The sequence below is a fragment of the Girardinichthys multiradiatus genome, chromosome 6, assembly GCF_021462225.1.
Source record: "Girardinichthys multiradiatus isolate DD_20200921_A chromosome 6, DD_fGirMul_XY1, whole genome shotgun sequence".
Lineage (NCBI taxonomy): Eukaryota > Metazoa > Chordata > Actinopteri > Cyprinodontiformes > Goodeidae > Girardinichthys > Girardinichthys multiradiatus.
Genome location: NC_061799.1, coordinates 14,776,957 through 14,801,921, shown reverse-complemented (window position 1 = coordinate 14,801,921; position 24,965 = coordinate 14,776,957). Strand labels below are relative to the sequence as shown.

The 24,965-nt window shown below is 40.4% G+C and overlaps 1 protein-coding gene across 10 annotated transcripts; it reads left to right on the top strand.

Annotated features, from left to right (window-relative positions):
- Positions 1 to 84: 84 nt before the first annotated feature.
- Positions 85 to 24,965, top strand: LOC124869892 (E3 ubiquitin-protein ligase MARCHF6-like). Of its 10 annotated transcripts, XR_007038686.1 has the most exons (29): positions 85 to 374; positions 1,726 to 1,825; positions 2,075 to 2,148; positions 3,226 to 3,369; positions 3,492 to 3,564; positions 4,407 to 4,587; positions 5,048 to 5,297; positions 5,603 to 5,664; positions 6,463 to 6,495; positions 6,725 to 6,776; positions 6,911 to 6,969; positions 7,082 to 7,162; positions 9,130 to 9,198; positions 9,372 to 9,446; positions 9,657 to 9,791; positions 9,878 to 9,997; positions 12,373 to 12,473; positions 12,578 to 12,715; positions 12,883 to 13,075; positions 13,169 to 13,238; positions 13,726 to 13,907; positions 13,983 to 14,117; positions 18,133 to 18,222; positions 19,823 to 19,955; positions 20,408 to 20,543; positions 21,738 to 22,043; positions 22,183 to 22,201; positions 22,288 to 22,362; positions 22,605 to 24,965. XR_007038686.1 is itself a non-coding variant. In XM_047368118.1 (26 exons), the coding sequence occupies exons 1-26, from the start codon at positions 356 to 358 to the stop codon at positions 21,817 to 21,819; spliced, it is 2,784 nt and encodes a 927-aa protein (XP_047224074.1). In that variant the 5' UTR covers positions 85 to 355; the 3' UTR covers positions 21,820 to 24,965. The 10 variants fall into 10 exon arrangements, 2 of the variants coding, with proteins under 2 accessions (XP_047224074.1, XP_047224073.1); XR_007038687.1 differs by lacking the exon at positions 22,183 to 22,201; XR_007038683.1 differs by having other exon boundaries at positions 22,288 to 24,965.

The following is a 24,965-nucleotide window of genomic DNA, read 5'->3' as shown; positions in this document are numbered from 1 at the left end:
TTTCTTACAGTAACAATAGGTACTATTCATCAATGGTTGTATCATTTGTTGGCTTTCTGTGTTTTTAATTTAAAAAAATGCTGCAGTGTAAAAAATGTCTTGTTGCTCTTTGGTGCCACCTAGTGGTGAAAATACCGTACTATCACGTGTTGTTGCTTTGAGTATGTAGTGACCGCTACCCGATTTACTATCAAGTAAAAAAAGCTGTATTGAAAATTTTAAACGCACTTTAACATGACCGTCTTAAAGTAAACAAGGCAATGAGATGTTGACTTGGAGATAGTTAACCGCTGTTGCCTTTATCCCCATTGTCGGGTTGCTGGAGTGGAGCAGGGCTGCTTAGCAGCCAGCCAAGATGGATACCGCAGAAGAAGGTAGCTAATGTTCAAACTTAAATGATCTAATTTAGTGTAGTAACTTATTCTGCCGCTCGTATTAAAACTAGGCGCGCCATAATCCGAGTAGGTCTTAAATACGAGCAGTGTCTAAGGAGGTTTTTATGTCTTCTAAAATGATGATACATGTTTACTGAAATTTAAGAAACCGTTAGCCAGTTAGTGTTAGCTCCGCAGCTAAAGGGTATTAGCTTCCATCTATTAGCCCTGAGCTGTAAATATAAACAGCTGTGTTAGGTTGCTGCGGTTCGGCATTTAGAAACAACACCTAATGGCTCCACTGGCAACCCTGAAAATTGTCACGAAAGACAAATTTATCAGATTTAATCCCGTGCAAAGTTTTTTTTCTACAGTTTTTCAAGATAACGGTGCAACTTTATCAACGTTACGTACAGTAACAAGCTAGCCACACATCCCATTAGCTATCGCTTGCTGTTTTGTTTTTGAACTTTTACCAGCTGACAAGGCAACATTTCTAGATTTATCTTGATTTCTACTTAATGTACTTCTCAGTTCCAATGGATTTTATTCATATACAACATTACAACAATCATTTATTTGTAATTATGTAATCTTTAAAAAAATGCCCAACTCATTTCGTTCGTACCTGGCTCTTAATAAATAGACATTCACGTTTGTAGTCCGTTGCGGCTAAGCACTGGGGGCTTTCTAAATGCCATCAAACCGCCGCATCACCGGCTAATTATAGTTGTTTTATTTTGGTCGCTGAACTACAAATGTAATCCAAGGATTATGTTTTGGCGCTGTTGCCCTGTCCTCACCTGACACATGCATCCCTTTTTGATTTTTTTACGGTTTAACATTTTCCAGGTCTGGATAAGTTTGGCAAACAGTGTTTGATTTTCCATACTTTTTTTTTTCCCTTCCACTTTCTAAAGAACAAAAGTTTAATAATGATAATAAAATAATAATTAAAATAACGAATAATTACACTGTATATATACATAGTTACCCAAGAATTACCCAATATATATTTATATTTAGCCCTAGACAACGTCATGAGGAACCTGACCTTAAAGGCACCTTACTTAAACTGATTCTATAATTAAAAGAAACAAATCAGTAGAATATATAGAATATTGGGACAATAGAAAATGTATGCATGACATACACATACCTTACACAAGTTAAAACAGATAAACTAGATGATAAAATAATCATTGACCTTTATAGGAAACCCACAGTAAACAGTGTTTTCAGTCATGAATTCGCAGAACCTCTGCTGATTATATTTAGGCAATCTGTGCGAGCCAGTAAAAGAAAAGTGCAGAAACCTTCCTAATTTGTGTTTTATGTATCTGTTTTACAGCAGACATTTGTCGGGTATGTCGCTCAGAGGGCACCCAGGAAAAGCCTCTCTACCATCCTTGTGTCTGTACTGGCAGCATCAAGTTTATCCATCAGGAATGGTATGACAGTGAAAATGTTAATACACTGTAATAACAATGTATTTAGCTCAGTTACCTTCTGTTCCTCCTAATATTAAGCTGTTGTTTAAATATGCATAAATATTTGTATAAATCATGTTTAATTTCAAACTCAAAATGTAAAAATAAGAAAGCTCTTATGATTAGAATTAATTTGCTCAATTTTACTTTGGACGCAAAATAACCTGTATAAGGGGAATAAACTCATTATGTTGTCTTTTGTCTTCACAGCTTACTGCAGTGGCTAAAACACAGTAGGAAAGAATACTGTGAATTATGCAAACACAGGTTTGCATTTACACCAAGTGAGTTGTTCTGTAAAAAAACCAAAACGGTGCCATACAAAAGTATTCACACCCCTTAAATGTTTTCATATTTTGACACATTACCACCACAAATTTAAATCTGTTTTTTCTTTTTTTTTTTTTTTTGTGGATTTTATGTGATGGAGTGGATGGAAAGCACTTGTAAACACAACTCCAAACCTACAAAGACATTGCTGTTCACTTAACCTGAGCAGCTAAGCAAACAATGTGTTAATCAGGTAACATTAGTAAATACACAGTGTGATGAAGACCAAGGAACATACCTGACAGATATTATTGTCAAATGAGACCAACATTGAACTTTATGGGTTACAATCAAATTGTGGCAGAAAACTAACACTGCACATCAGCTTGAACACACTATCTCCACAGAGGTTTCTTTACTTCAGCAGCGACAGGGAAGCTGGCCATAGCTGATGGGAAGAAACATGGAGCTAAATACAGAGCCATTCTAGAGGGTTAGGGTTAACCCTAGAAAACCCTTTTAGAGGCTGAAAAAGACTTGAGACTCGAGTGGAAGTTTGCCTTCTAACAGAACAACAACAAAACATCAACCCTGAACTACAATGGAAACGTTTAGATCAAGGCCTTATTTATGTGTTAGAATGGCCCAGTCAAAGTCCAGACCTAAGATCAATTGATAGTTTGTGAAAAGATTTTTAAAAGTGCTGCTTATAGATGCTCTCCATCAACCTGAATGAACCTGAGTTGTTTTGCAAATGAGAACAGGATAAATATATTAACCGAAAGACTTGCAGCCTTACTTGGGACAACAACATGTGGTTCTACATGGTATGGACCCAAAGCGGCACACTTTTCAGATTTTTATTTGTAAAAAAAGCTAAAATTGAAAACCGTTTATCTTTTCCACATAGATTTATGTGCTAATTTATATTGTGTCTATTACAAGAAAACACAATGATATCAAAGTTTGTGGCAACATGGCAGAATGTGAACAAGTTCATGAGTATTTGAGGCATGGATGATATTACATTAAATTATTGCAAGGCAAGTCAATGTTTATGACTGTTGTCCCACCTTCCATGTTTTCTCCAGTTTACTCTCCAGACATGCCATCTCGTCTGCCTGTCCAAGACATCTTTGCAGGGCTGGCCACCAGTATTGGAACAGCCATCAGATACTGGTTCCACTACACTCTGGTGGCCTTTGCCTGGCTAGGTGTTGTGCCTCTCACAGCATGTAAGTCACAAAAATAAAATAGAAGAATTGAGAACAAGCTTCCACAAGTTTAACATTAAAAAGAAAATCTCCCACATTGTTTTTACTGACGTCTCATCCTTTCATTTGTGTTTTCCCGGCAGGTCGCATCTACAAGTGTTTGTTTACCGGCTCTGTGAGCTCTCTTCTTACCCTGCCATTAGATATGCTTTCCACGTAAGTCTTTGGCCTTGGGTTTTGTCTTTTTGTATCTGGTTGTTGTAGGTCTTCACAAACCATTGTGTTCTTGATCCCTGATATGCCAAAGTTATGTCATTCGTTCCTCGATGCTTTGAACAACCTGAAACATTTTTGATCAGTTTTAAAGGATCTCTGAAAAGACCATAATCAATAGAGATTATTTTCTGGTTGCATGTGCAAAGCAAGTAAGAAAACTGAAGCCTGTCTGCAGAAGGATGTTGAGTGATGGTCGTGTCCTAATTCTGCGAAGGAATATCGACTCAGCGAACTCATGATTTCATTGTTGGTGCATTCTGGTGCATTTTGAACCCCGCTGTTTATATGTTTATTTTGTTTGTTATACCAGATTTAAGAGCTGCACTATAATGCCCTCTGGAGTACCAACTGTACACCAGGGCCCCTGTGCATTCTGAAGAGGATCGGAAATCGATTTAAGTAATTTCCAGATATGAATAAGATTGGAGAAAATAATAGATTATGGACACAATGTTTTTTAATTCTGAGTCTATTCTAGATCCAGCTCTAGAAAACATTCGATAAACATTCGATAAACCAGGAACACCTCAAAATAAATTTATAGTGAAATTCTTTTATTTTTTTTCCAGAAATCACTCTGGAGATTTTAATCTGGAAAACTATAGGATTTAAAAATAAAAATGTATAAACCTTCTGTTCATCACTTAAAGATGACTGAGATATCAAGTTTTTCAGTAATGGCTTCTTCCATCACAGTTTTCATCCTCACACTACCTTTAGTTACCTTGTATCATTAGAGCGATCATGGAACACATTTTAACCTTTTTTTTTTTTACTTTCAGGCAAAACCTGCTTGCTGACTGCCTCCAGGGCTGTTTTGTGGTCACTTGCACACTGTGTGCCTTTATCAGTCTGGTGTGGCTCAGAGAGCAGATTGTCCATGGTGGAGCACCACAGTGGTTAGAGCACAATCAAGCCCCTCTGGTTCCAAACCAGCCTGACGGTCCTGCACAAGCTAATGAGGTGAGCTCAGTTTGTGTTGAAGGTCTGCTAGATTACATTTTGATTTTCCTGCACATGGTTAGGGGCTCATGAATATGTTCAACTAATCCCCTATTTTTCTTACATGGGATATGCCACAATCTAGTTGGGATTAACCCCAACTAGATATTAATCTAATGTTGTTAATGATTTACCGTGGGTAGAATCTAGAATTCTAAGTCTTAAATTGTATGGATTTTTGAGATACACAAAATTTCTGTCTAAAAATATCATTTAAGATACATTATAGTGCAGTGTTTTCTTCTGAAACGTTGCAGCCTTTGCTGTAGTGGTTGTCTTAATTGTCGGAATGAAACTGGCTACTACCAAATCTAAAAGTGAGGGTGGCTGATATGAAAAAAATGATAAATTCAACTTTTTCTGGATGAAGGTTTTACTGGACCAACCATAACTCATCTTTTTACAAATCATGGCTGTGCAGGGTCCAGTTGCTAATGCTGCAGTCAATGACCCGGCTGCTGCAGCTGGCGCAGGGGCACGGCGCCCTGCAGAGCACGGTCCCAACGGGCCGGCCCGGGCCCGCCAGCAGGAAGCTGGACACATTGGGGACGAAGCAGAACTGGGCGATGATGAAGGAGAGGATGATGATGATGACGTGGAAGAGGATGAAGAAGAAGAGGAAGAAGAAGGCAGGGAGGAGGATGCTGCTGATGCCAATAATGGAGGGCAAGGTGAGTACTGAAATGATCTAAGGTTTATTTTTGCTTGCTCCATAAGAAAATCAGTTTTATGATGTGTTTTTTTCAGTGTTTGAATACATTTTCACAGTTCTTGCTTATTGGGTTATTTCTGAGCTTCTATAAAAGTTGGGAAATTAATACCAAATTGGCTATGTGGCTAATTCAACTCAACACAAAAGATTTATGTTTGCCTAAATTGAGTCTGTCACTCAGTGTGCCCAGAACAATCTACATGATATTGCCAAAGATGTTCATTACTCATTCCTGTTTTCTCTGCACCTGTTTCTCCTTTGCAGAAGATTTGAACTGGAATGCTCTAGAGTGGGACCGAGCAGCAGAGGAGCTGACCTGGGAAAGAGTGGGAAGCTTTATTTCTTTTTTTCTGTGTTTCTCCCCACTTTATTACTTCTTAACCAGAACGTTTTGCTAAAAAGGTAGTACAGTGTACATGACTTAGAAGATAATTTAAGACCAATTGCACTAGAAAACAAAATATCCATCTTACTTAGGGGAACATCCAGCATTTTTAATCCTTGAGTGTTTTAAGATCAGTTTTTGAGTTCGCTGTCAGGTATTAAAGTGGGTTGTAATTGTATTTGAAGGTTTTTGTTTTAAATTGCACATAATTAGCTTGCATTACTAATAGAGATGCAATGATCAGAATTCTGTGGCCAATTTCTAATCTCCAATTTATGTAAAGCGCCTCCTAATATGGATGATTAAGACCTGGTTCCTGTTTTTATCTTTAAGAATGAGAATATAAAATAACAATATCACAAGAAATTTTTTCTAGGCTTGCGTTTTGAGCGATCATTATTTTATTATATCAGAGCAGAGGCAACATTTTGGACTGCTTTAAAATACGATTACAAAAACAGTACAGTAGTCTCTGTCTATATATATTCTAGAAAATGTGCATCCTTACCTTAACTCTCAGACTTCCTCACGGCTTCCAAAGTGTTTCCAAATCCAACATTTGACAGCTCAAAAGGATAAAACAGCAGCTTTGCTGTGGCCTGTTATCTGCTGTACGTCTTGCTTTCTCTCGCTCTCCGGCAGCCTGAATGAACTGCAGACATGTCTTGACAATGCTAAGCAGTGCTTTCTGAGCTTTTCCAAGTGTTGTTTTTAACATTGTTCTCCATGTATGTCTCAGATGCTTGGGCTAGATGGTTCCCTTGTTTTCCTGGTAAGTTCACTGTCTTCTTTTTGACACCACTTCTTCACCCATAGTTTCAAATCTTCTCGTTAATGAATGGGAATCTTCTCATTTGAAGCTCTCTGGCTTTAACAATAAACATGCGTCTTTATAGGATCCATAAATTATGGACCATGAGAACAGGCCCAGTGATTTAAGCTGTTTAAATTACGGTACTTTAAATATTCCATCATGTACCTTGTTGTGTTTTCCTTTCTAGGAGCATGTCTTCTGGGTGGTGTCTCTCAACACACTTTTCATCCTGGTGTTTGGTGAGTCCTACTACCTTTGACAAACATTTGTCACTTTCCGCCCATCATGGCATGGGAACCTGAGGCTCGTTTTACACAATCAGGTGGTCTGGTCTGCTTTTTCTACTCTAACAACTGTGTTTTTTTCCCTCTAGCCTTTTGTCCATATCACATTGGACATTTCTCTGTTGTTGGCCTTGGCTTTGAAGGCTATGTAAGTTCACTAGAATACACAATGAGAAACTATCATGTCTGACAGTCAGAGTTGTTTTCAAGCAATTCCCCCGTGGATGGAATGTATGAAAAACACTTTCTTTTGTCTGCAGATCAAAGCGTCACATTTCGATGGCTTCATCACCACAATACTGGGATATATCCTCCTGGCTGCTGCTCTCGTAGTCTGCCATGTATCCTCTCCATGCTGCAAATCACATTTTTTTGTAAATGATTGTCACAAAATCAAGAATTCTTTAACATTTATCAAAAATAATTGGTATATGTGCAGTTTGAGTCAATGTTCCTGTCATAAAATGCCTTTGAAAAGTTTTCACTTTCCTTGAACCTTTTGTCATATTACAACCACAGATTTATTGGATTTTATTGGGATCTTATGTGATTGGCCAACACATAGAAGCTAGTAATTGTGACGTGCACAGAACAGTATGCATATTGTGTTCAGCTTGATGTTTAGTGTTAGCTTGTCATGGCTTTCTTTAGCTTTCTATCATGAAGTTGAGATTTAAATTGTGCAGGAGTAAAAGTTGCTGTCAGCAGTTTGTCTTGGTAGGTTTGGATTCAATTCAATTCAGTTTTATTTATATAGCGCCAATTCACAACACATGTTGTCTCAAGGCACTTCACAACAGTCAGGCACATACACTCCAACCAATACCAACAACTGAACAGTGCAGTCAGAGTTAGCTTTTTATTCAAATTGGATAAAAAGTTTTTCTGTCTAAGGAAACCCAGCAGATTGCATCCAGTCAGTGACTTGCAGCATTCCCTCCTCCCAGATGAGCATGTAGAGACAGTGGACAGTCACTGGCGTTGACTTTGCAGCAATCCCTCATACTGAGCATGCATGTAGCGACAGTGGAGAGGAAAAACTCCCTTTTAACAGGAAGAAACCTCCAGCAGAACCAGGCTCAGTGTGAGCGGCCATCTACCACGACCGACTGGGGGTTTGAGAGAACAGAGCAGAGATACAAAGAGAACAAAGAAGCACTGATCCAGGAGTCCTTTCTATGGGAAGGAAAAGTAAATGTTAATGGATGTAGCACCTTTAGTCGTTTCATCTAGAAAGAAAGAACAGATAAACTCTGAGCCAGTTTTCAAGGTTAGAGTCTGAAAGAGAGCACATAGAGTTAGTTACAGTAAAGCTCAGTCAATTGCCATGTCTAGGAGAGAGAAAGGGTTAAACACTAAAAGACAGGGCCATGTGGATTATCGGTAGAAGGTGAGCATTAAGTTGTTGCCAGCAGAAGCTTGGACGATGCCCCTCTCCAGAAAGGTGTCACAGGTAGACACAGAGTCAGGCCAGGTGTAGCTTCTAGGAAGAGAAAAGAGAGAACAAAGTTAAAAGTATTGTGAGAATGTAGCAAAGAGGGTGAAAGTGGTCATTATGTCCTCCAGCAGCCTAAGCCTATAGCAGCATAACTACAGAGATAGCTCAGGATAAACTAAGCCACTCTTAACTATAAGCTTTATTGAAAAGGAAAGTTTTAAGCCTAGCCTTAAAAGTAGACAGGGTGTCTGCCTCACGGACTAAAGCTGGGAGCTGGTTCCACAGGAGAGGAGCCTGATAACTAAAGGATCTGCCTCCCATTCTACTTCTAGAGACTCTAGGAACCACCAGTAAACCTGCAGTCTGAGAACAAAGTGCTCTGTTAGGAACATATGGAACAATCAGATCTCTGATGTATGATGGAGCTAAATCATTAAGGGCTTTATATGTGAGGAGGAGAATTTTAAATTCTATTCTGGATTTAACAGGGAGCCAATGATGGGAAGTTAAAATAGGAGAAATGTGATTTATCTTTTTAATTTTCATCAGAACTCTTTCTGCAGCATTTTGAATCAGCTGAAGGCTTTTAACTGCATTTTGTGGACATCCTGATAGTAAAGAATTACAATAGTCCAGCCTTGAACTAACAAATGCATGGACTAGTTTTTCAGCGTCACTCCTGGACAGGATATTTCTAATTTTGGCAATGTTCCGGAGATGAAAGAAGGAAATCTTAGAAACCTGTTTGATATGGGATTTAAATGACATGTCCTGGTCAAAAATAACACCAAGGTTTTTTACTTTATTATCAGAGGTCAATTACAGTTTTTCATGTTAAATCGTTTGAGTCCTTAGCTGTGGCTGCTGTAGGCATTGGCTTCACTGGTAAAGTTCCAGCGGTCCAGACGCCTTCTGGGTGTTTGCTACATTGTTGTCAAGGTAAACAAGAGAAGTGCTGCTCTACATCTTCCTCCTCACACTCTTAGTTACATTTCTGTTTAGAAAACTAGCAAAGCTTTCATTGTCAACAGCAATTAGGATAATCTTGATGATATGAAAACAGACTTAATTGCGAGGTTCTTCTTTTTTTTTTCTGCTTCTGCATGTCCCAGGTTTCCCTGCTGGTTGTCATGGAGATCGGCTTGTTCCCACTCATTTGTGGCTGGTGGCTCGACGTGTGTTCACTGGTAAAGCAAACACGCAGAATGAAAACATGATTGTGTTGCTTCAGTCGTATTCTGGTCTTTAATAAAAGAAACGAAAAGATATAATGTGCATATTTTGTTAAAATTAAATCATTTAAATGTTATGCTGTTTGGGCTAATTATGTTTAGGTGATTTCTTTTATTTTTTTTGGGTGGGGGAAATGAATTAAAAAGTAATCCTTTTCATTGCAGGAAATGTTTGATGCGACTTTGAAGGACAGAGAGCAGAGTTTTGACTCTGCTCCAGGTACCACAATGTTCCTCCACTGGTTTGTTGGCATGGTTTACGTCTTTTACTTTGCTTCCTTCATCCTTCTGCTCAGAGAGGTAAGTAACGGACACATCCACTCACAGTTGGAAAATGACATTTTAAAAACGTGTTATCCAAAATAAACATGTTTGTGCGTAAGCAGGTTCTTCGTCCAGGTGTTCTGTGGTTTTTGAGGAACCTGAACGATCCAGACTTCAACGCAGTGCAAGAGATGATTCACCTGCCAATCTACCGACACCTTCGGAGGTTCATACTCTCAGTGGTCAGTTCAAAACAAGTCCAAAGTTTTATTTTTCATGGTTCCAAAGAAAACGTCTTTTTTATTGAATTTTTAAGTACATTGTAGATATTTGAACATTGAAGATATTTAAAGTAGGTTTTAGAAATTTTTGTTTTTACTTCATATCAAAGACAATGTACATATTATTTTTTCAAAAACCAAAATAAAAATAATTTACGCAATTAAAAATGTGTATGTTACCACAACATAATAATGTTACTAGCAATCAAGACGAGCCTTCATGCATAAAACATCACTGTTCCGCACACTTGTCACCCGTTTGCAAACTAATTGGTATCGTGTATTTCAAACATACTTTGATAAGAAGGCTTGCAAAAGTATTTATACCCTGTGAACATTTTCACATTTTGTCTCCTTTCAACCTTAAATTTTTTATTTTTTTTATTTTTTGCATATGAATTAACCCCCCTGCCCCTTTTAAGCTAAGGCCCCTCAATGAAATCCAGTAAATACCATCACCTTCAGAAGTCACTTTACCTGTAAATAAAGTCCAACTGTTTGTATTTTAATGCCAGTATAAATGCAGCTGTTCTTTGAAGGTCTCAAGAGATTCATTAGAGAACATTAGAGGACAAACTACACCATAAAGACCAAGGAACACACAGTACAGGTCAGGGAAAAAGCTCTGGAGAAGTATGAAGCAGGGTTGGTTTATAAAACAATATCCCAAGCTTTAAACATCTCACAGTGCACTATTTAATTCATCATCTTAAGATTGAAGTGTATAGCACAACTGCCAACCTGGCAAAATATGAAAGTCCTAAACTACAGGCCAGGCAAGTGAAGCGTTGGTCAGAGAGGCCAACCGTAGGTCTAGAGGAGCAGCATAGATCCACAGTTTAGGTGGGATATTTAGACAAAACATCTACAGGTTATGTTCTTCACAGGTCTGACCTTTTTGAAGAGTTTGCCACAAGTCATTTAGGGGATATGGAAAACATAGAAGGCTCCCTGGTCAAATGAAATAAAATATTAAATCATAAATATCACATACCCATGTTGTTCTTTAATGAGAGTTGTGTGCATCAACAGCATTTTGATGCTATATGTAATATAGACACAAAATAAGGAAATGAAAATGTAACAAAATAGAAGAGAAAAAGGTACATTTGAGTTGCTTTGGCAGAAATTAAAATCACCTTCTACAGCATTAAATCTAACTATTAAGGCAACGCACTCATGGTGAGCGACGCTTAACTGGAAACGTGAACCAAATAAACATTTCTTTGCACCACTCATTGTTTCGGCCTCGAGTGACGATTACACTGTGACCGTCCTCCTCCTGTCTCTCACTGCATGCGTCGGTGTTGCAGCTACGTGGCATACACTACCACACACCCTGGTTGACGAAAACAAACATTAAGCAAAGAGCATCTGCACAGTATGCTCGTACCTACCTCCTTTCTGTTTCCGTTTTTAATCTCCTAAATAATACAACATAATTAAAAATGAAATGAAATCGAAAAAGTAGCATTATAAGCAAGCAAAGTAGTAAAAAACAAAGAACGGCTCTCCCTAGGACTTGAGTCCTATTGTTCAAGTTAAGGAGCCGTTCAAAAGAATCGATTCGTTCATGAGCGTCACATCACTACTACTTAGTGATACTTTTAAAGCTTGCTGATGCTGTGTGAACATGTTAGTGTTTCACAGTAACATTGGCAATCACACTGAATGCTAGAATGTGGAAGATGCCTAGAAGCTGATGTGGGACAATAGTAAGCTTGGTAGGAGAACCAGTACCCTCAGATAAATAAGTGCAGAGAGAATTGTTGAGTTGAAAAAACTGCGTGTTAATGTGAGAACAGGCCACAAAACTACTCTCCATTGAGGGATTTATTTGCTTGTACAACACTCACTAAGGCACTAAGGCACATACAGTATCCCAGAGAAAGAGCGACACTCATTCAGTGCATACCTGTGTTACACCATGGATGATGTGAAACAAAATCACAGTGATAAGTTGTAGAAAAGATGGAGGGGAATCCTCTCCCTTTCAGTGGTGATTAAACTTCTTTTTGTTTCTCCCTCATGTTAACCTCATCATGTTGCTGCTGTGTGTGTGTGTGTGTGTGTGTGTGTGTGTGTGTGTGTGTGTGTGTGTGTGTGTGTGTGTGTGTGTGTGTGTGTGTGTGTGTGTGTGTGTGTGTGTGTGTGTGTGTGTGTGTGTGTGTTATCATAAAGGCTGTTAAGTTCCCACAGCCTGAGGCCTTGAGGGCAACCGCAGAAGCTTCTTTGCCTGTCAGTCTGTTTCAAAGTTTTGTCTCCTGTTTTGGCCTCCAAACTAGTGATGTTTACCGGTTATAGGCTGATGTTGGTGTTTGCCTGCGCTCTTCCAGGTGGTGTTCGGCTCAATCGTTCTGCTGATGCTTTGGCTTCCAATCAGGATCATTAAACTGCTCTTTCCAGCCTTCCTTCCCTACAACGTCATGCTTTACAGGTGCGCCAGGTCAAAATGACATCTCATTTGCTGTTCATGCATAGCTTAAATGAAAAATAACTAGTATCTACAGTAACATTGATATCAATGTGTTGCTTCCACAGTGACGCTCCAGTCAGTGAGCTGTCGCTGGAGCTCCTGCTACTTCAGGTTGTTCTGCCAGCATTGTTGGAGCAGGGTCACACTCGCCAGTGGCTCAAACGTCTGGTCCATGCCTGGACTTTCACAGCTGGATATGTGCTGTAGGTCTTACACACGTGCCCGCATATATTTTAACATTCATAGTCATAGACCTGTTGAGTTTAACTAACAGTTTTTACGTACAGAAGTGCTGAGGTCTTTGTAAGTCTTCTTGTCTCTAATCAAATCACTAGAGATATGAAGTAGTAAATACACTGCTTGCCAACAGTGACCTTCACTCGTACCTTTTGGGGGACCATGAAGAAGATGAAAACCAACCAAATAACCCCCCTAATCGACTAAACAACAACCGCATCCCTGGACTCGGGGAGGGGCTTCACGCTGCCCACCAAGCCATTCTGCAGCAGGGCGGTCCTGTGGGTTTCCAACCCTACCAACGACCCCCCAACTTTCTCCTCAAGGTACTTTAAACAGAGAACCTCAACAAATCCAAGTCAGTTCTATTGCTCTAAGTTTTAAAAGTTATACATTTTTTTGTTTATGTTCTTGTTCAGATCATTCTGCTGGTGGTCTTCATGTGTATGACTCTGTTACTTGCGAGTCTGTTCTGTCTTACGCTTCCAGGTGAGCACTCCAGAAATGAGACAAAAACCCAGCGTTGTTGACTTTTGAGTAGAAAAGGAGCCGATTTTGTAAAGCTCTGATGTGCCAATATCTGTTTTAGCCATCTGATATTTTTCTTTTAGGACTATAACTAACAACTAGATACTTTTTTCTCCTTTATCTGTTAATTGAAAATTAAACTGCTCTTACAAAAACAGTTCATAGTAAAATAAAACAATGATTTTTCATTGAACAGCCCATGAGCTATCTCTGTTTGCACCAGTAGGAATCTGCAAACCGTCACGACGTCTTGTTTGATACTGCCCTATCGCTTTGGTTTCTAGCGGAGTATAACAGAAAACGAAATGACCTTGATAACGTTCTCACAACATCATGTCAGAGAGTTATCTATATTACCAGTAATTATGCTTATCTTACACATTGTCTGCTTGTGATATTCCCTCTTACTCTGGTGGCCATGATGTTTCCTCTGCTTTGTTCTCCTCAGTGTGTGTGGGTCGTTGGCTGATGTCTCTGTTGATGGGCAGCGCCGTGGTCCATGAGCTATATACAGCAGCCAGCGGTCTGTACGTCTGCTGGGTGTCCATCCGAGCCGCCACGGTGCTGCTGTCCTGGATGCCACAGGGAAGGACAGTCATCATGATCAGAGTTCACGAGTGGACGCTTATGGTAATGTCAGTGTCTGTCTCTGCATCACCGATGACAAAAACGCCTTCTCACTGAATTTTGGATTGCTGGGTGCAGATCGTTAAGACCGTTGTGGTAGCCGCGATGTTAGCCGGGGTGATTCCTCTGCTGTTGGGTCTGCTGTTTGACCTGATCATCGTTGCTCCTCTCAGAGTCCCGCTGGACCAGACGCCTCTCTTCTACCCTTGGCAGGTAGGAATACACAGTATGTGAATATATGAAATACAGGGTGGGGTCAGATTATTGAACTATTTTCATCGTTTTAATTCAGTTTCTTTTGCCCCATTCAGACCGTTTCATGTGACGTGTCAGTTATTGTTGAATTGTTTTTTCTGCCGCTGCAAATTGCTCCACTTGTAATTTATTCTATAGTAACTATCTAGCGTAATATTTCCTACTTTATCTTCCAAATGAATGCTTTGGGGGGTTTTTTCCTGGAAAAAAATGTTCTGACTAATTGACCACCAAAGTGGTTCCAGCACTTCATCCCGTTCCTAACTGGTTCTAGAGAAGCACCAGTTTGGTTTTCCACAACCCGAGTGCCAATTCTGAAGCATTTTATTATAAATGTCTCATCCAGTTAATAATAAAGCTTGTTTTTTTGTGGAGGATAACAGCGGAAAGAGACAGTTTAACTACATATATCCTAAAATTAATCTCAGTTTGCCTGTAAAAATGCCCCAATATTAACAACTAATTTATTAATGCCATTTCAGAATCAGAAGAATCAGAATCAGAAAAGCTTTATTGCCAAGTACGTTTTTGGACATACAAGGAATTTTTTTTGGCGTAGTCAGTGCAATACAGTACAAATTAAACAGTATAAACATATCTACAATATAATATAAATATATGTGCACAGTTTTAAGTGAGTGAGAGTAAATATAGAGCAGTATAAGATGCAAGAGCAATACAACAGTGCAGGTGATCATTGTGCAAGTAAAGCAGGAGTCCAAGCTGAGCGTTAATGTAACGCATAGAGTTACAGGTTACAGGTGTCCTGTCAGCAAAAAAAAAAAAAAGGGGGGGGGGTGTCAAGGTGGTTTCCGGGCTTTGTTAACCAGGCTGGTGGCAGATGGGAAAAAACTGTTCTTGTGGCGTGAGGTTTTGGTCCGGATGGACCTCAGCCTCCTGCCAGAGGGGAGAGTTTCAAAGAGTCTGTGACCGGGGTGGGAGGGAGCAGCCAGAATCTTCCCTGCCCGCTTCAGGGTCCTGGAGGTGTACAGTTCCTGGAGCGACAGTAGACTGCAGCCAATCACCTTCTCAGCAGACCGAATGACACGCTGCAGCCTGCCCTTATCCTTGGCTGTAGCAGCGGCGTACCAGATGGTGATGGAGGAGCTGAGGATGGACTCAATGATGGCTGTGTAGAAGTGCACCATCATAGTCTTTGGCAGGTTGAATTTCTTCAGCTGCCGCAGGAAGAACATCCTCTGCTGGGCTTTCTTGATGAGGGAGCTGGTGTTTGGCTCCCACTTGAGATCCTGGGAGATGATGGTTCCCAGGAAGCGGAAAGATTCCACAGTGTCAATTGTGGAGTCACAGAGGGTGATGAGGGCAGGTGGGGCTGGGTTCTGCCTGAAGTTCACAACCATCTCCACTGTCTTTAGAGCGTTGAGCTCAAGGCTGTTCTGGCTGCACCAGTCCAACAGATGGTCCACCTCCCATCTGTACGCGGACTTGTCACCATCAGAGATGAGTCCGATCAGGGTGGTGTCGTCCTCAAACTTCAGAAGCTTGACAGACTGGTGACTGGAGGTGCAGCTGTTGGTGTACAGGGAGAAGAGCAGAGGAGAGAGAACACAGCCTTGAGGGGAACCGGTGCTGATGGTCAGGGAGTCAGAGACGTGCTTCCCCAGCCTCACGCGCTGCTTCCTGTCAGACAGGAAGTCAGTTATCCACCTACAGGTGGAGTCGGGCACACTCAGCTGGGAGAGCTTCTCCTGTAGCAGAACTGGGACGATGGTGTTGAAGGCAGAGCTGAAATCCACAAACAGGATCCTGGCGTAGGTTCCTGTGGAGTCCAGGTGCCGGAGGATGAAGTGAAGGGCTAGGTTGACTGCATCGTCTACAGACCTGTTGGCTCTGTAGGCAAACTGCAGGGGGTCCAGAAGGGGGTCGGTGACGTCTTTTAGGTGTGAGAGCACAAGGCGCTCTTGGGAACAGGGACAATGGTGGAGGACTTGAAGCAGGCTGGCACATGACATGTCTCCAGTGAGGTGTTAAAAATGTCTGTGAAGACTGGAGACAGCTGATCAGCGCAGTGCTTCAGGCTGGCTGGTGAGACAGAATCCGGACCAGCAGCTTTCCGGGGGTTCTGTCTCCTGAAGAGTTTGTTGACGTCCCTCTCCTGGATGGAAAGAGCCGTCCTCGGCGTGGGTAGGGGGCTGGTGGGGGGGAACTTCAGGGTGGGGGTTGGAGGTGCCAAGGCCCCTCTTGAGGTTGGGGAGGTGGGGGTGGTGGATTGTGGCTGCAGCTGTTGGGGGGTGTCGTGGGGGATGGTTGCAGGACTGTCCCTTTGTCTTTCAAAGCGGCAATAGAACTCGTTCAGGTCGTTGGCGAGGCGTCGGTCGTTGATGGAGTGGGGGGCTTTCGGCTTGTAGTTGGTGATTTGCTTGAGCCCTTTCCAGACAGACGCAGAGTCGTTGGCTGAGAACTGGTTTTGGAGCTTCTCAGAGTACAGTCGTTTGGCCTCTTTCACTGCCTTGCCAAACTTGTACTTTGCCTCTCTGTATATGTCTTTGTCCCCACTCCTGAAGGCCTTTTCCTTATCCAGTCTTAACCTTCTGAGTTTAGCTGTGAACCAGGGTTTGTTGTTGTTGTAACTCACCCTGGTGCATGATGGTACACAGCTGTCCTCACAGAAGCTGATGTAGGACGTCACAGCCTCTGTGTACTCGTCCAGACTGTTGGTAGTAGTCCTGAACACATCCCAGTCTGTACAGCCTAAACACGCCTGGAGATTCTCCACAGCCTCACTGCTCCACTTCCTTGTCGTCCTCACAACAGGTTTGCAGAGCTTTAGTTTCTGCCTGTATGCAGGAATCAAGTGGACCATGATGTGGTCGGATTGGCCCAGTGCAGCACGTGGGACGGCGTGATAAGCGTCTCTGATGGTGGTGTAACAGTGATCCAGAATGTTGTCCTCTCTGGTCGGACATTTTATAAACTGTCTATATTTGGGGAGTTCGTGGGTCAGATTACCTTTGTTAAAGTCGCCAACGACGATTACTAAGGAGTCCGGGTTGGTCCGCTCCACACTCAGTATCTGGTCGGCGAGCATGCGCTGTGCGACCTGCACGTTAGCTTGCGGCGGGATGTAAACACCGACCAGGATGAATGAAGTGAACTCACGGGGGGAATAGAAAATGCTTCATAATCAGCCAATCTCTCATCTGCACCGGCAGCAGTGCTTATTACCTGGTGATATTAAAAGATAGCCAATGTTTTAAGAACCAAATTGGAAATGGTCTTTATGGATTGTAGTGGAAAATATCGGCTATAGGGCATCCAGGCCTTCTTTGACCTACAGAAACGTTTTGATTGGCCAGTTCAACGTATTTCATGTTGAAGCATTATCTTTTTACAGGGTTTTTTTGCCTTTAAATTAGACAGATCAACAGCAAACTAACTCCAGAGCTTTAAACATCTATGCTCACTGCCAGCTTCTGACGAAAGCAGCTCTTTCTTCAGACCAAGCAGAGTTGGACCTGGTGGAAACACAAAGAACTGGTGCTAAGCATACTCTAGCTCCAGTTTGGTGGAAAAGGGGCTTTTTGTGTTAAACATTTGAACCTGTAATTGTTTTAAAGTAGATGCAGTGCTTTTGTATGGCCTGTAGAAAGCTCATTATGTTTGAAACAGAGAACAGAAGTAATTAAAATGCTGTAAAAACATAGTTTTCAATTTTACAGTGAAGAACTACACTTACAGTGACATTTTTTCCCACTTGGGACAATAGCACAACTTAAAATCCCTTTACTGAAGCATGATTGAATGTGTTTCTTGTTTTTGTACCAAAAATATTTTAAACCTAATGGCTTGGGCATCAAAATCAGGTTTTCGGCATTAAAGTGTTTAGAAGCACATCTTGAAATTGATACTTGTATTAAAAACGAACTAAGTAGATATATTAAAGCTTTGAAGATTAAATGCTGAACATTTCTTAAATCTTAGTGCGCTAACTTGACTTGCTTTTCTGCTGCAGGACTGGGCCCTGGGTGTCCTTCATGCAAAAATCATTGCTGCCATTACACTGATGGGCCCCCAGTGGTGGCTCAAAACAGTCATTGAGCAGGTCAGTCCCACTTTCTTCCACGTTCCATTCAATCAGAAAGAGGAAAACAGAACCAGGAATGTTTGAATACTCATTTATAATGTTTTGTACCTGTGCTATGAAACTTCACGTCATGTGAATGTATTGGTCTGAAGATAAATCAGCAAATATCTGTTGTTTTTTTATGCTCTGAGTTCTGACTCCCTCACACACACCGCTGTTGAATGCAGGACTGTTAGTGCGTGCTTTCTAGTTTGGTCTTCACCTGCTGCACAAAAGACTGGTTTTAGAGAGGTGTGATTGCTGTTGACTGGAGTTAATAATGGACGTGAATGACTCAAACGCAGCTTGCAGTTTGACTAGGAGGGAAGTAGTATGAATAAATTGCTGACACATCTAAATTTCACTAGATAATCAGATCTTTGTGGGTCCTAAACAATACAATTCCCCTTGGGAAGTTCAGCTTGTTGCTTGTGTAATGCATATATGAGCGAGACGTAGAATACTGTAACAGCAGAAAAAAAAAAAACGTATATGTAAATAGACATTCTGACTGAAAAGGAAGCACATTCCCTCTGAGTGCTTCATGTATTTCACTTTGTGTATATTTAAAGAATGGCAGCTGAGGTTATTCTACCATCAGATCAATGACTACATAAGACGGCTCACTTCAGCACTACTGCACATGGGAAAAGAAAATGGCCCCATTACTGTTCGAGTTTATTTACGTTTATATAAAAAAATACTTATTTATGTTTTTATTTATGTCTTTTTGCTGTCAAGTCGATTCTAAATTAAGTAGAGATGAACACATATATATATACATTTAAGTGTTCATTATACAAATTAGCAAAATTGGGTATAATTAGGCATAACTCCCAACTGCTAGTTGCTTATAGTGACATTTTGTATGTGTCGAATATGAATCAACAGGCATTAGTGATAAACACGTGGCACCTGGAGTGTGTGGTGTTTTGAGTCGTATTTGAAACAGTTGTCTACAGGAGGTTAAGAATGACAAAAAGAACGCATCGGCTAAATAAAAGTAAACAGTTTGTGCCTAAAATATCGGCTGTGTACCCTGAATTTAAAGCATCGGAATTTGCAATAGAAAAATCAATATCAGTTACTGTCTAAATACCAAAAGATGCATGAGTATTTCTTGATTTCTTAATTTAATATGCTTCAATTCAAATACTGACCTTTGCATGCCGATCCAATTTCCTGTTTAGTTCGAAGAATGACCGGTTGTTTGCGATTTTTGCTCGTTCTGATTTTGACTGGAACTCATTCCAAATAATCTGTACAAACCTTGTTTTCGTCAACAATTAAACTGATCAAACTTTGACCATAAAAAGAAATCCCATGATATAGTTAGTAGTTTTGAATCCAAAAGAAAACAAAGGGATTACAAAATTATCCCCATTTGTGTATCAAAGTATATATATATATCTCGAACTTTTACCTATTTTATTTTTACTAAACCCGGAAGTGTTTTAAGGAACATGTTTACCTTTACAAACCGAAAAGCATAGGAGTTTTTGTTTCGGAGGATTTCATAAAGAAAGGAATACCCGAAGGAGCTTGGAATCCAGTAAGCATCACTTCCTCCTTCCTGCAGGTGTATGCAAACGGCATCAGAAACATCGACCTTCATTTCATCGTGAGGAGGCTGGCTGCCCCTGTCATCTGTCTCCTGCTGCTGTCGCTCTGTGTGCCCTACTCCATCTCTAAAGGCCTCACACCACTGCTGGGTATAGCTCTCAATGTTTATCTTTCATGTCGGTGTGTGTTTGGGTTTAACATTTTAAGATATTTTTATACTCCAGTGAATAAATAGTGCTGTGTCGTGCTAATAGTTGCAGTCACTGTATCCAGAAACAACCCTCTTTGAGATAACATCTTTGAGATAGCAGTGAAAATTTTAGGGAACATGGTTAAGGAAATAAATCAGTGTAGTTGTTTGATTTACTAATCAAGTCTTCTTTCTCAAGCATGCTTTAGATTTGTTTATGCATTTGTGGAAGTTTTTTTGTTGTTTTGTTGTTTCATCAGCTTAATGTGAGCCATTAGTTAGAGTCCCGATGATTGAGTGTGCCTTTACTTTGTTTTATGCTTTATTTGGGTATCTGCTCTCATCTTTTTTGCACATATGCCCACCATTTCCTTTGCTCATTCGCTTTTCCTCTCTGTTTTCTATTTGCAGGAGTGCAGCCAGAGATGCAGACACTGGTGGAGAGGAGAATCTATCCGTTCCTGCTGATGGTGGTCATACTGTTGGCCATTCTGACCTTTCAGATTCGGCAGTTCAAACGACTTTATGAACACATCAAAAACGACAAGTCAGTAGAATCTAAAATCTGTTTGACTACCTTCCACATACAGCTTCTGGCAAAATGACTCTGAACTTTTTCACACTTTGTCACATTGCAACGGCAGACCTTAGTGTGTTTTATTTGGATTTTTGTGTGATAGACAAAGTAGTGCATAAATGTGAATAACAAGCTAATGGATTCACATGGTTTTTTCCTTTTTTTTTTTCACCATTACAAATCAGAAAGGTGCAGCATCCATTTGCATTCAGTCTCCTGACTCAGTACTTTTTCCTTTGCTGCAATTCCAGCATGTTTTGTGATGTCTCTACCAGCCTAGAGACATTTTTGCATTTCTTTGCAAAATTGTTCAGGCTGAGTCAGACCGGATAGAGATCATCTATGAACACATCCGCTGACAGGGGTGGGAAAAATGGGACAATTGTCCCAGGCCCAGGGTAGAGTGTCTGTCTATAAGATGTTGTAGTGTGTAAGGTCTTATCAAGATCGTTTCCTGTTCATCTGCCTCATAGCCAAAATTGACAGTTATGCACTATTTTGTTTTGGTTAATCACCTACAGTTTTAGTAAAATACACTGCAGGTTGTTATTATAATCTAAAAAGGTTAAAGGGAAGGAATGCCTTTGAAAAACACAAGCTCAGTGTTTATTCTACAATGATCTCACACTCAAGTTGTCACGGTATCCTGATGTTGTGATCAGTGGCGGATGCTGGTCTTTCAAGGAGGCGAAACTCAATTTCAAGATCGCTGAGTTGCTCATTTCACTGTCAATCAAAAAGAGTTTCAGCTTCAGACAGATCATCCAATCATCATGCAGAAGCTGAGCGTCCGGGCCAGCCGAGGCCAGCCCACTGCCCCATAAACCCCCAGAGACGCTGAGCGTCTGATGGGCGGGACAAAGCCCAGCATTTCTGCTTCGCTGTTGAACTCACTGTTTAAAGCACTGTGAAGCTGCGGGAATGAAGGAGAGGAAAGCCGCGTCGCTACCAGTGATAAGAAGCTGATTCTGAACAAAAGTTGAGCGTGTTATAGTGCATATTTAGTCAATGACATGTACACACAACTGTAAATATTTGATCACTAATTTTTTGACTTTTTAGGGGAAGCTGAGCTTCCCTTGCAGTCTTAGAGCAATCGCCACTGGTTGTGATGTATGTTTTAAGTAACATCCTTTGCGTTTCTTATTCCCTGTTGTCCACCAGATACCTGGTTGGACAACGATTGGTAAACTATGAGCGGAAGTCAGGCAGGAGCTCCTCCACCCCTCACACCACCTCTTCATAAACCTGATACTGCTGTAGGATGACTGGAGCTGACTCACCCTACCTCACACCAGGGGCCATCAGCACCTCCTCTTTCGGCTGCTTCACTTCTCATCTTCAAACACTACATATAAAACCTCTGACTGCAGCCTCATCCCTTTCTTCTCAAGCATCTCCCGCAGCACCAGTCTGGGAAGCGGAGGTGTTGACAAGTGAAGACAAGAACTCTGCCGCCGAAGTTTTCATGTGAGGTTGATTTTTTGAACAAGGTCTTTAAGCTTGTTGAGCTTTCTGCTGAAATCAAACTCTGCAGATTTATGCTCTCTGGTCCTTCTGATGAAGTCCCCTGCTCAGGTGATGTTTTCATTTTTGTTTTATTTTTCAGAAGTTTGCTTCGAATTCAGGTCAGATGAGCATAGCTTTTACCTCAGATTGAGCTTCCCTTTGAACATATCATAGAATAAATGTGTCGTTCTTTACATATGTTTAGAGCTGTGATGGAGATCTTTGAACTTCTGATGGTATACTTCCACAGTCCGGCTCCCAGACTCACAGGGTTTCCACGGTAAGGAGGACAAACTGATTGATCGCTACAAAGTCAATCTTCTTTGGATAAGAAACAAAAAATTGTAACAAAAATGGTGTGGTGGAAAATGTGAAGAACATGTTTTTTTTTTTTTTCGATGTCACTCTGAGTTTTAGCAGTAGGCGGCTTTATAGCTTGTTTTTAGAAATTTTAAAACGGAATCATTTTAGCTGTGGGCAAAAGGAGAGGACAAAGGCTGATGTCTTTCTTACTACATCTAGGTTCAGCAACACTTCTGCGGCACAACTTGTTAGGCTGCATGAAGCCACCACAGACGAATCAGGACATCCTTTTGTTTTGTGTGGTGGTAGAACAACAAGAACTCTAACCCCTGTGTTCAGTAAGAAGTCATAGAACCCTTCCTAAATAAACATAATTTTGTATTGGATTCAGCTACGCTTCTAACCTTTACTCTCTGGAGTCTACTGCCTGGTAACACTCAAACAGTTTAAAGTAACTGTCTAAAAGACAATGCTAAGAGGAGACAAACCAACAGCTAAATAAAGGTAACACTCTTCAAAATATTAATTTTTAGAGGTAGAAAAAAATTTATGTTCCACTTTGCTAAAACCTTAGTTGCTACGTTCATAAGTTCTTAATGTTTGTTTTGTTAATGGCATAAGAAAGACACTGTTAGCTTTAGTAAAGTGAACAGATGGGTAAAATATAGCTTTTATCCTACGCTGGAGTGCTAACTTTAGATTTTTTAGACTTTTAGATTTATGCACCTACAGAACTTACAGAAATATTTACACCCGCTTTAACATTTCCACATTTTGTCCCAGCAAAAGTAGACATGTGTTTGTGGCTCTTATGTGACAAAATTTGAAAATGTTCAGTACAACTGAGCCACTCTGCGCATCTTTCACTAAACAGTGACAGGATGAAGGACATTAAACTTGCAAATACATGGAAGACTGGAGCTCACTGATCAGTTTCCAGCTTTACTGTGCAGACTTCATGGATCCATAAAGTTCGTACAATAAAGCTAGAAACTGATCATTTAGCTCCAGCCTTGTTCTGCATGTCAAAACATTCAGTGGGTGTGTATATTTTTGCACGGCACCTGTTGCTATTTTCTAGCCCATTCTCTCCTGAAGTTCCAGTTAAATGTGGGGTTTGGTGATTGCGTTATATACGCTGTATAAGGTCTGAATGGGTTTAGGGAATGTTGAGAGAGGTACATGCTTACAAGCAGAAATCAGTCAGACAATTCTCTTGTTCAGTTCCTTGGCTTTGCATTTTCAGAATTAAAATCTAGCTGACATAACTTGAGCCAGACACGTTTTCATCACTGCATTTGACAGCAAATCAGAAACGGCTGCTCCCCAGTTAGCAGTCTAATAGTCAGACAGTTAAGCTTCATGCAAAGGGCAGCTAATATATATTCCTGTGTGCATGGTCATTTCATGAAATGATCCATGTATATCTAAACCAGCTTCAAGACTGCAAACTCAGAATCAGCCAGAAGGACAACACATGATCCTGAAATAATCACTGATACCTGCAGGGCAATTTTGTGTTAGTTTGTTTATTTTAAAACAAACCAACATTTGTTATATTTTAAGAAGTCTGACATGTAGCTTTAATTTCAAATAAAACATCTCAGTTTGCATTTTTACCTGAAGTCACCTAAACTACATGTGTGTCGATTTATTTTGGGAAAATCAAGTTTAGGAAGTGCACTCGTGTAACATTGGGGAGATTTACTAAATATCCTTGCCATGTTCTACTTTCTTCACCACCTATTGTTCATAAAAACACTGTGCATGTGAATATGAATATGAAAACTAATAGGCCGTTGACCGCTAAGCCCTCTCATTTGTGTAACCAAGTTCTCTGCATTGTTCTGCTACAGTTCAGAGAGGCTCTTAGACTGAATTATTGTCCCATTCTAGAGAAAAATCAGACAGTTGAGATGCTTCAGAAATGTATGGGTGTTCAGTTATTTTTCAGTGGCAAAAAAGACCCAGCCCTTCTATGAATACTTATTACTGCCAGTGAAAAGACTCACATTTCTGCTGTTTTCTTCAATCCTAGAGTTTAATTTATTTGTTTTGGATCAGTAATGATTGTGAAGAGTAAAAGGTGTGTATTCATTCACATGTTTTACTGTGTTGCACTTTATGTCCCAGTAGCAATCATTTCAGTCTGTTGTAAACAAATCAACATAACTGGAGTTGTGTGTTTTATCAGACTGATGCTGAGAGGCACCTGGATCTGACGGTGGTGACTCCCTGATTTAACCTATAGAACTTTTGAATCTGTTTCTTGTAATGAATTTTACGTTTTAGTTGGTATTAACTGCTTTGATTGTCAAATATCCTTTTATTTCTAGTCCCTGTAGCTCTCCTGTTGTGTGGAATGCTCATAAATTAGAAAGATGCTATAAAGTGACCTTTTTAGGGGCTTCGAACTGAGCTGGACGCATTGAATTTAATGTTGAATTTCAATTTCTAGAAGCAAATAATTTCTATTTTTTATATGTGCAAACCGACAGTGGCATGTAGTGTAAAAAAACTTAAAAGTTCTATTGATTGTTTATTCTGTCGTATAAACAATAAACACATGTTGGGACTCTG

Coding starts and splice junctions, on each gene's coding strand:
- LOC124869892 (XM_047368117.1), top strand. Junction 5,298..5,602: donor TGCCAATAATGGAGGGCAAG/GTGAGTACTGAA, acceptor TCTCCTTTGCAG/AAGATTTGAACTGGAATGCT. Junction 9,447..9,656: donor GGCTCGACGTGTGTTCACTG/GTAAAGCAAACA, acceptor TTTTCATTGCAG/GAAATGTTTGATGCGACTTT.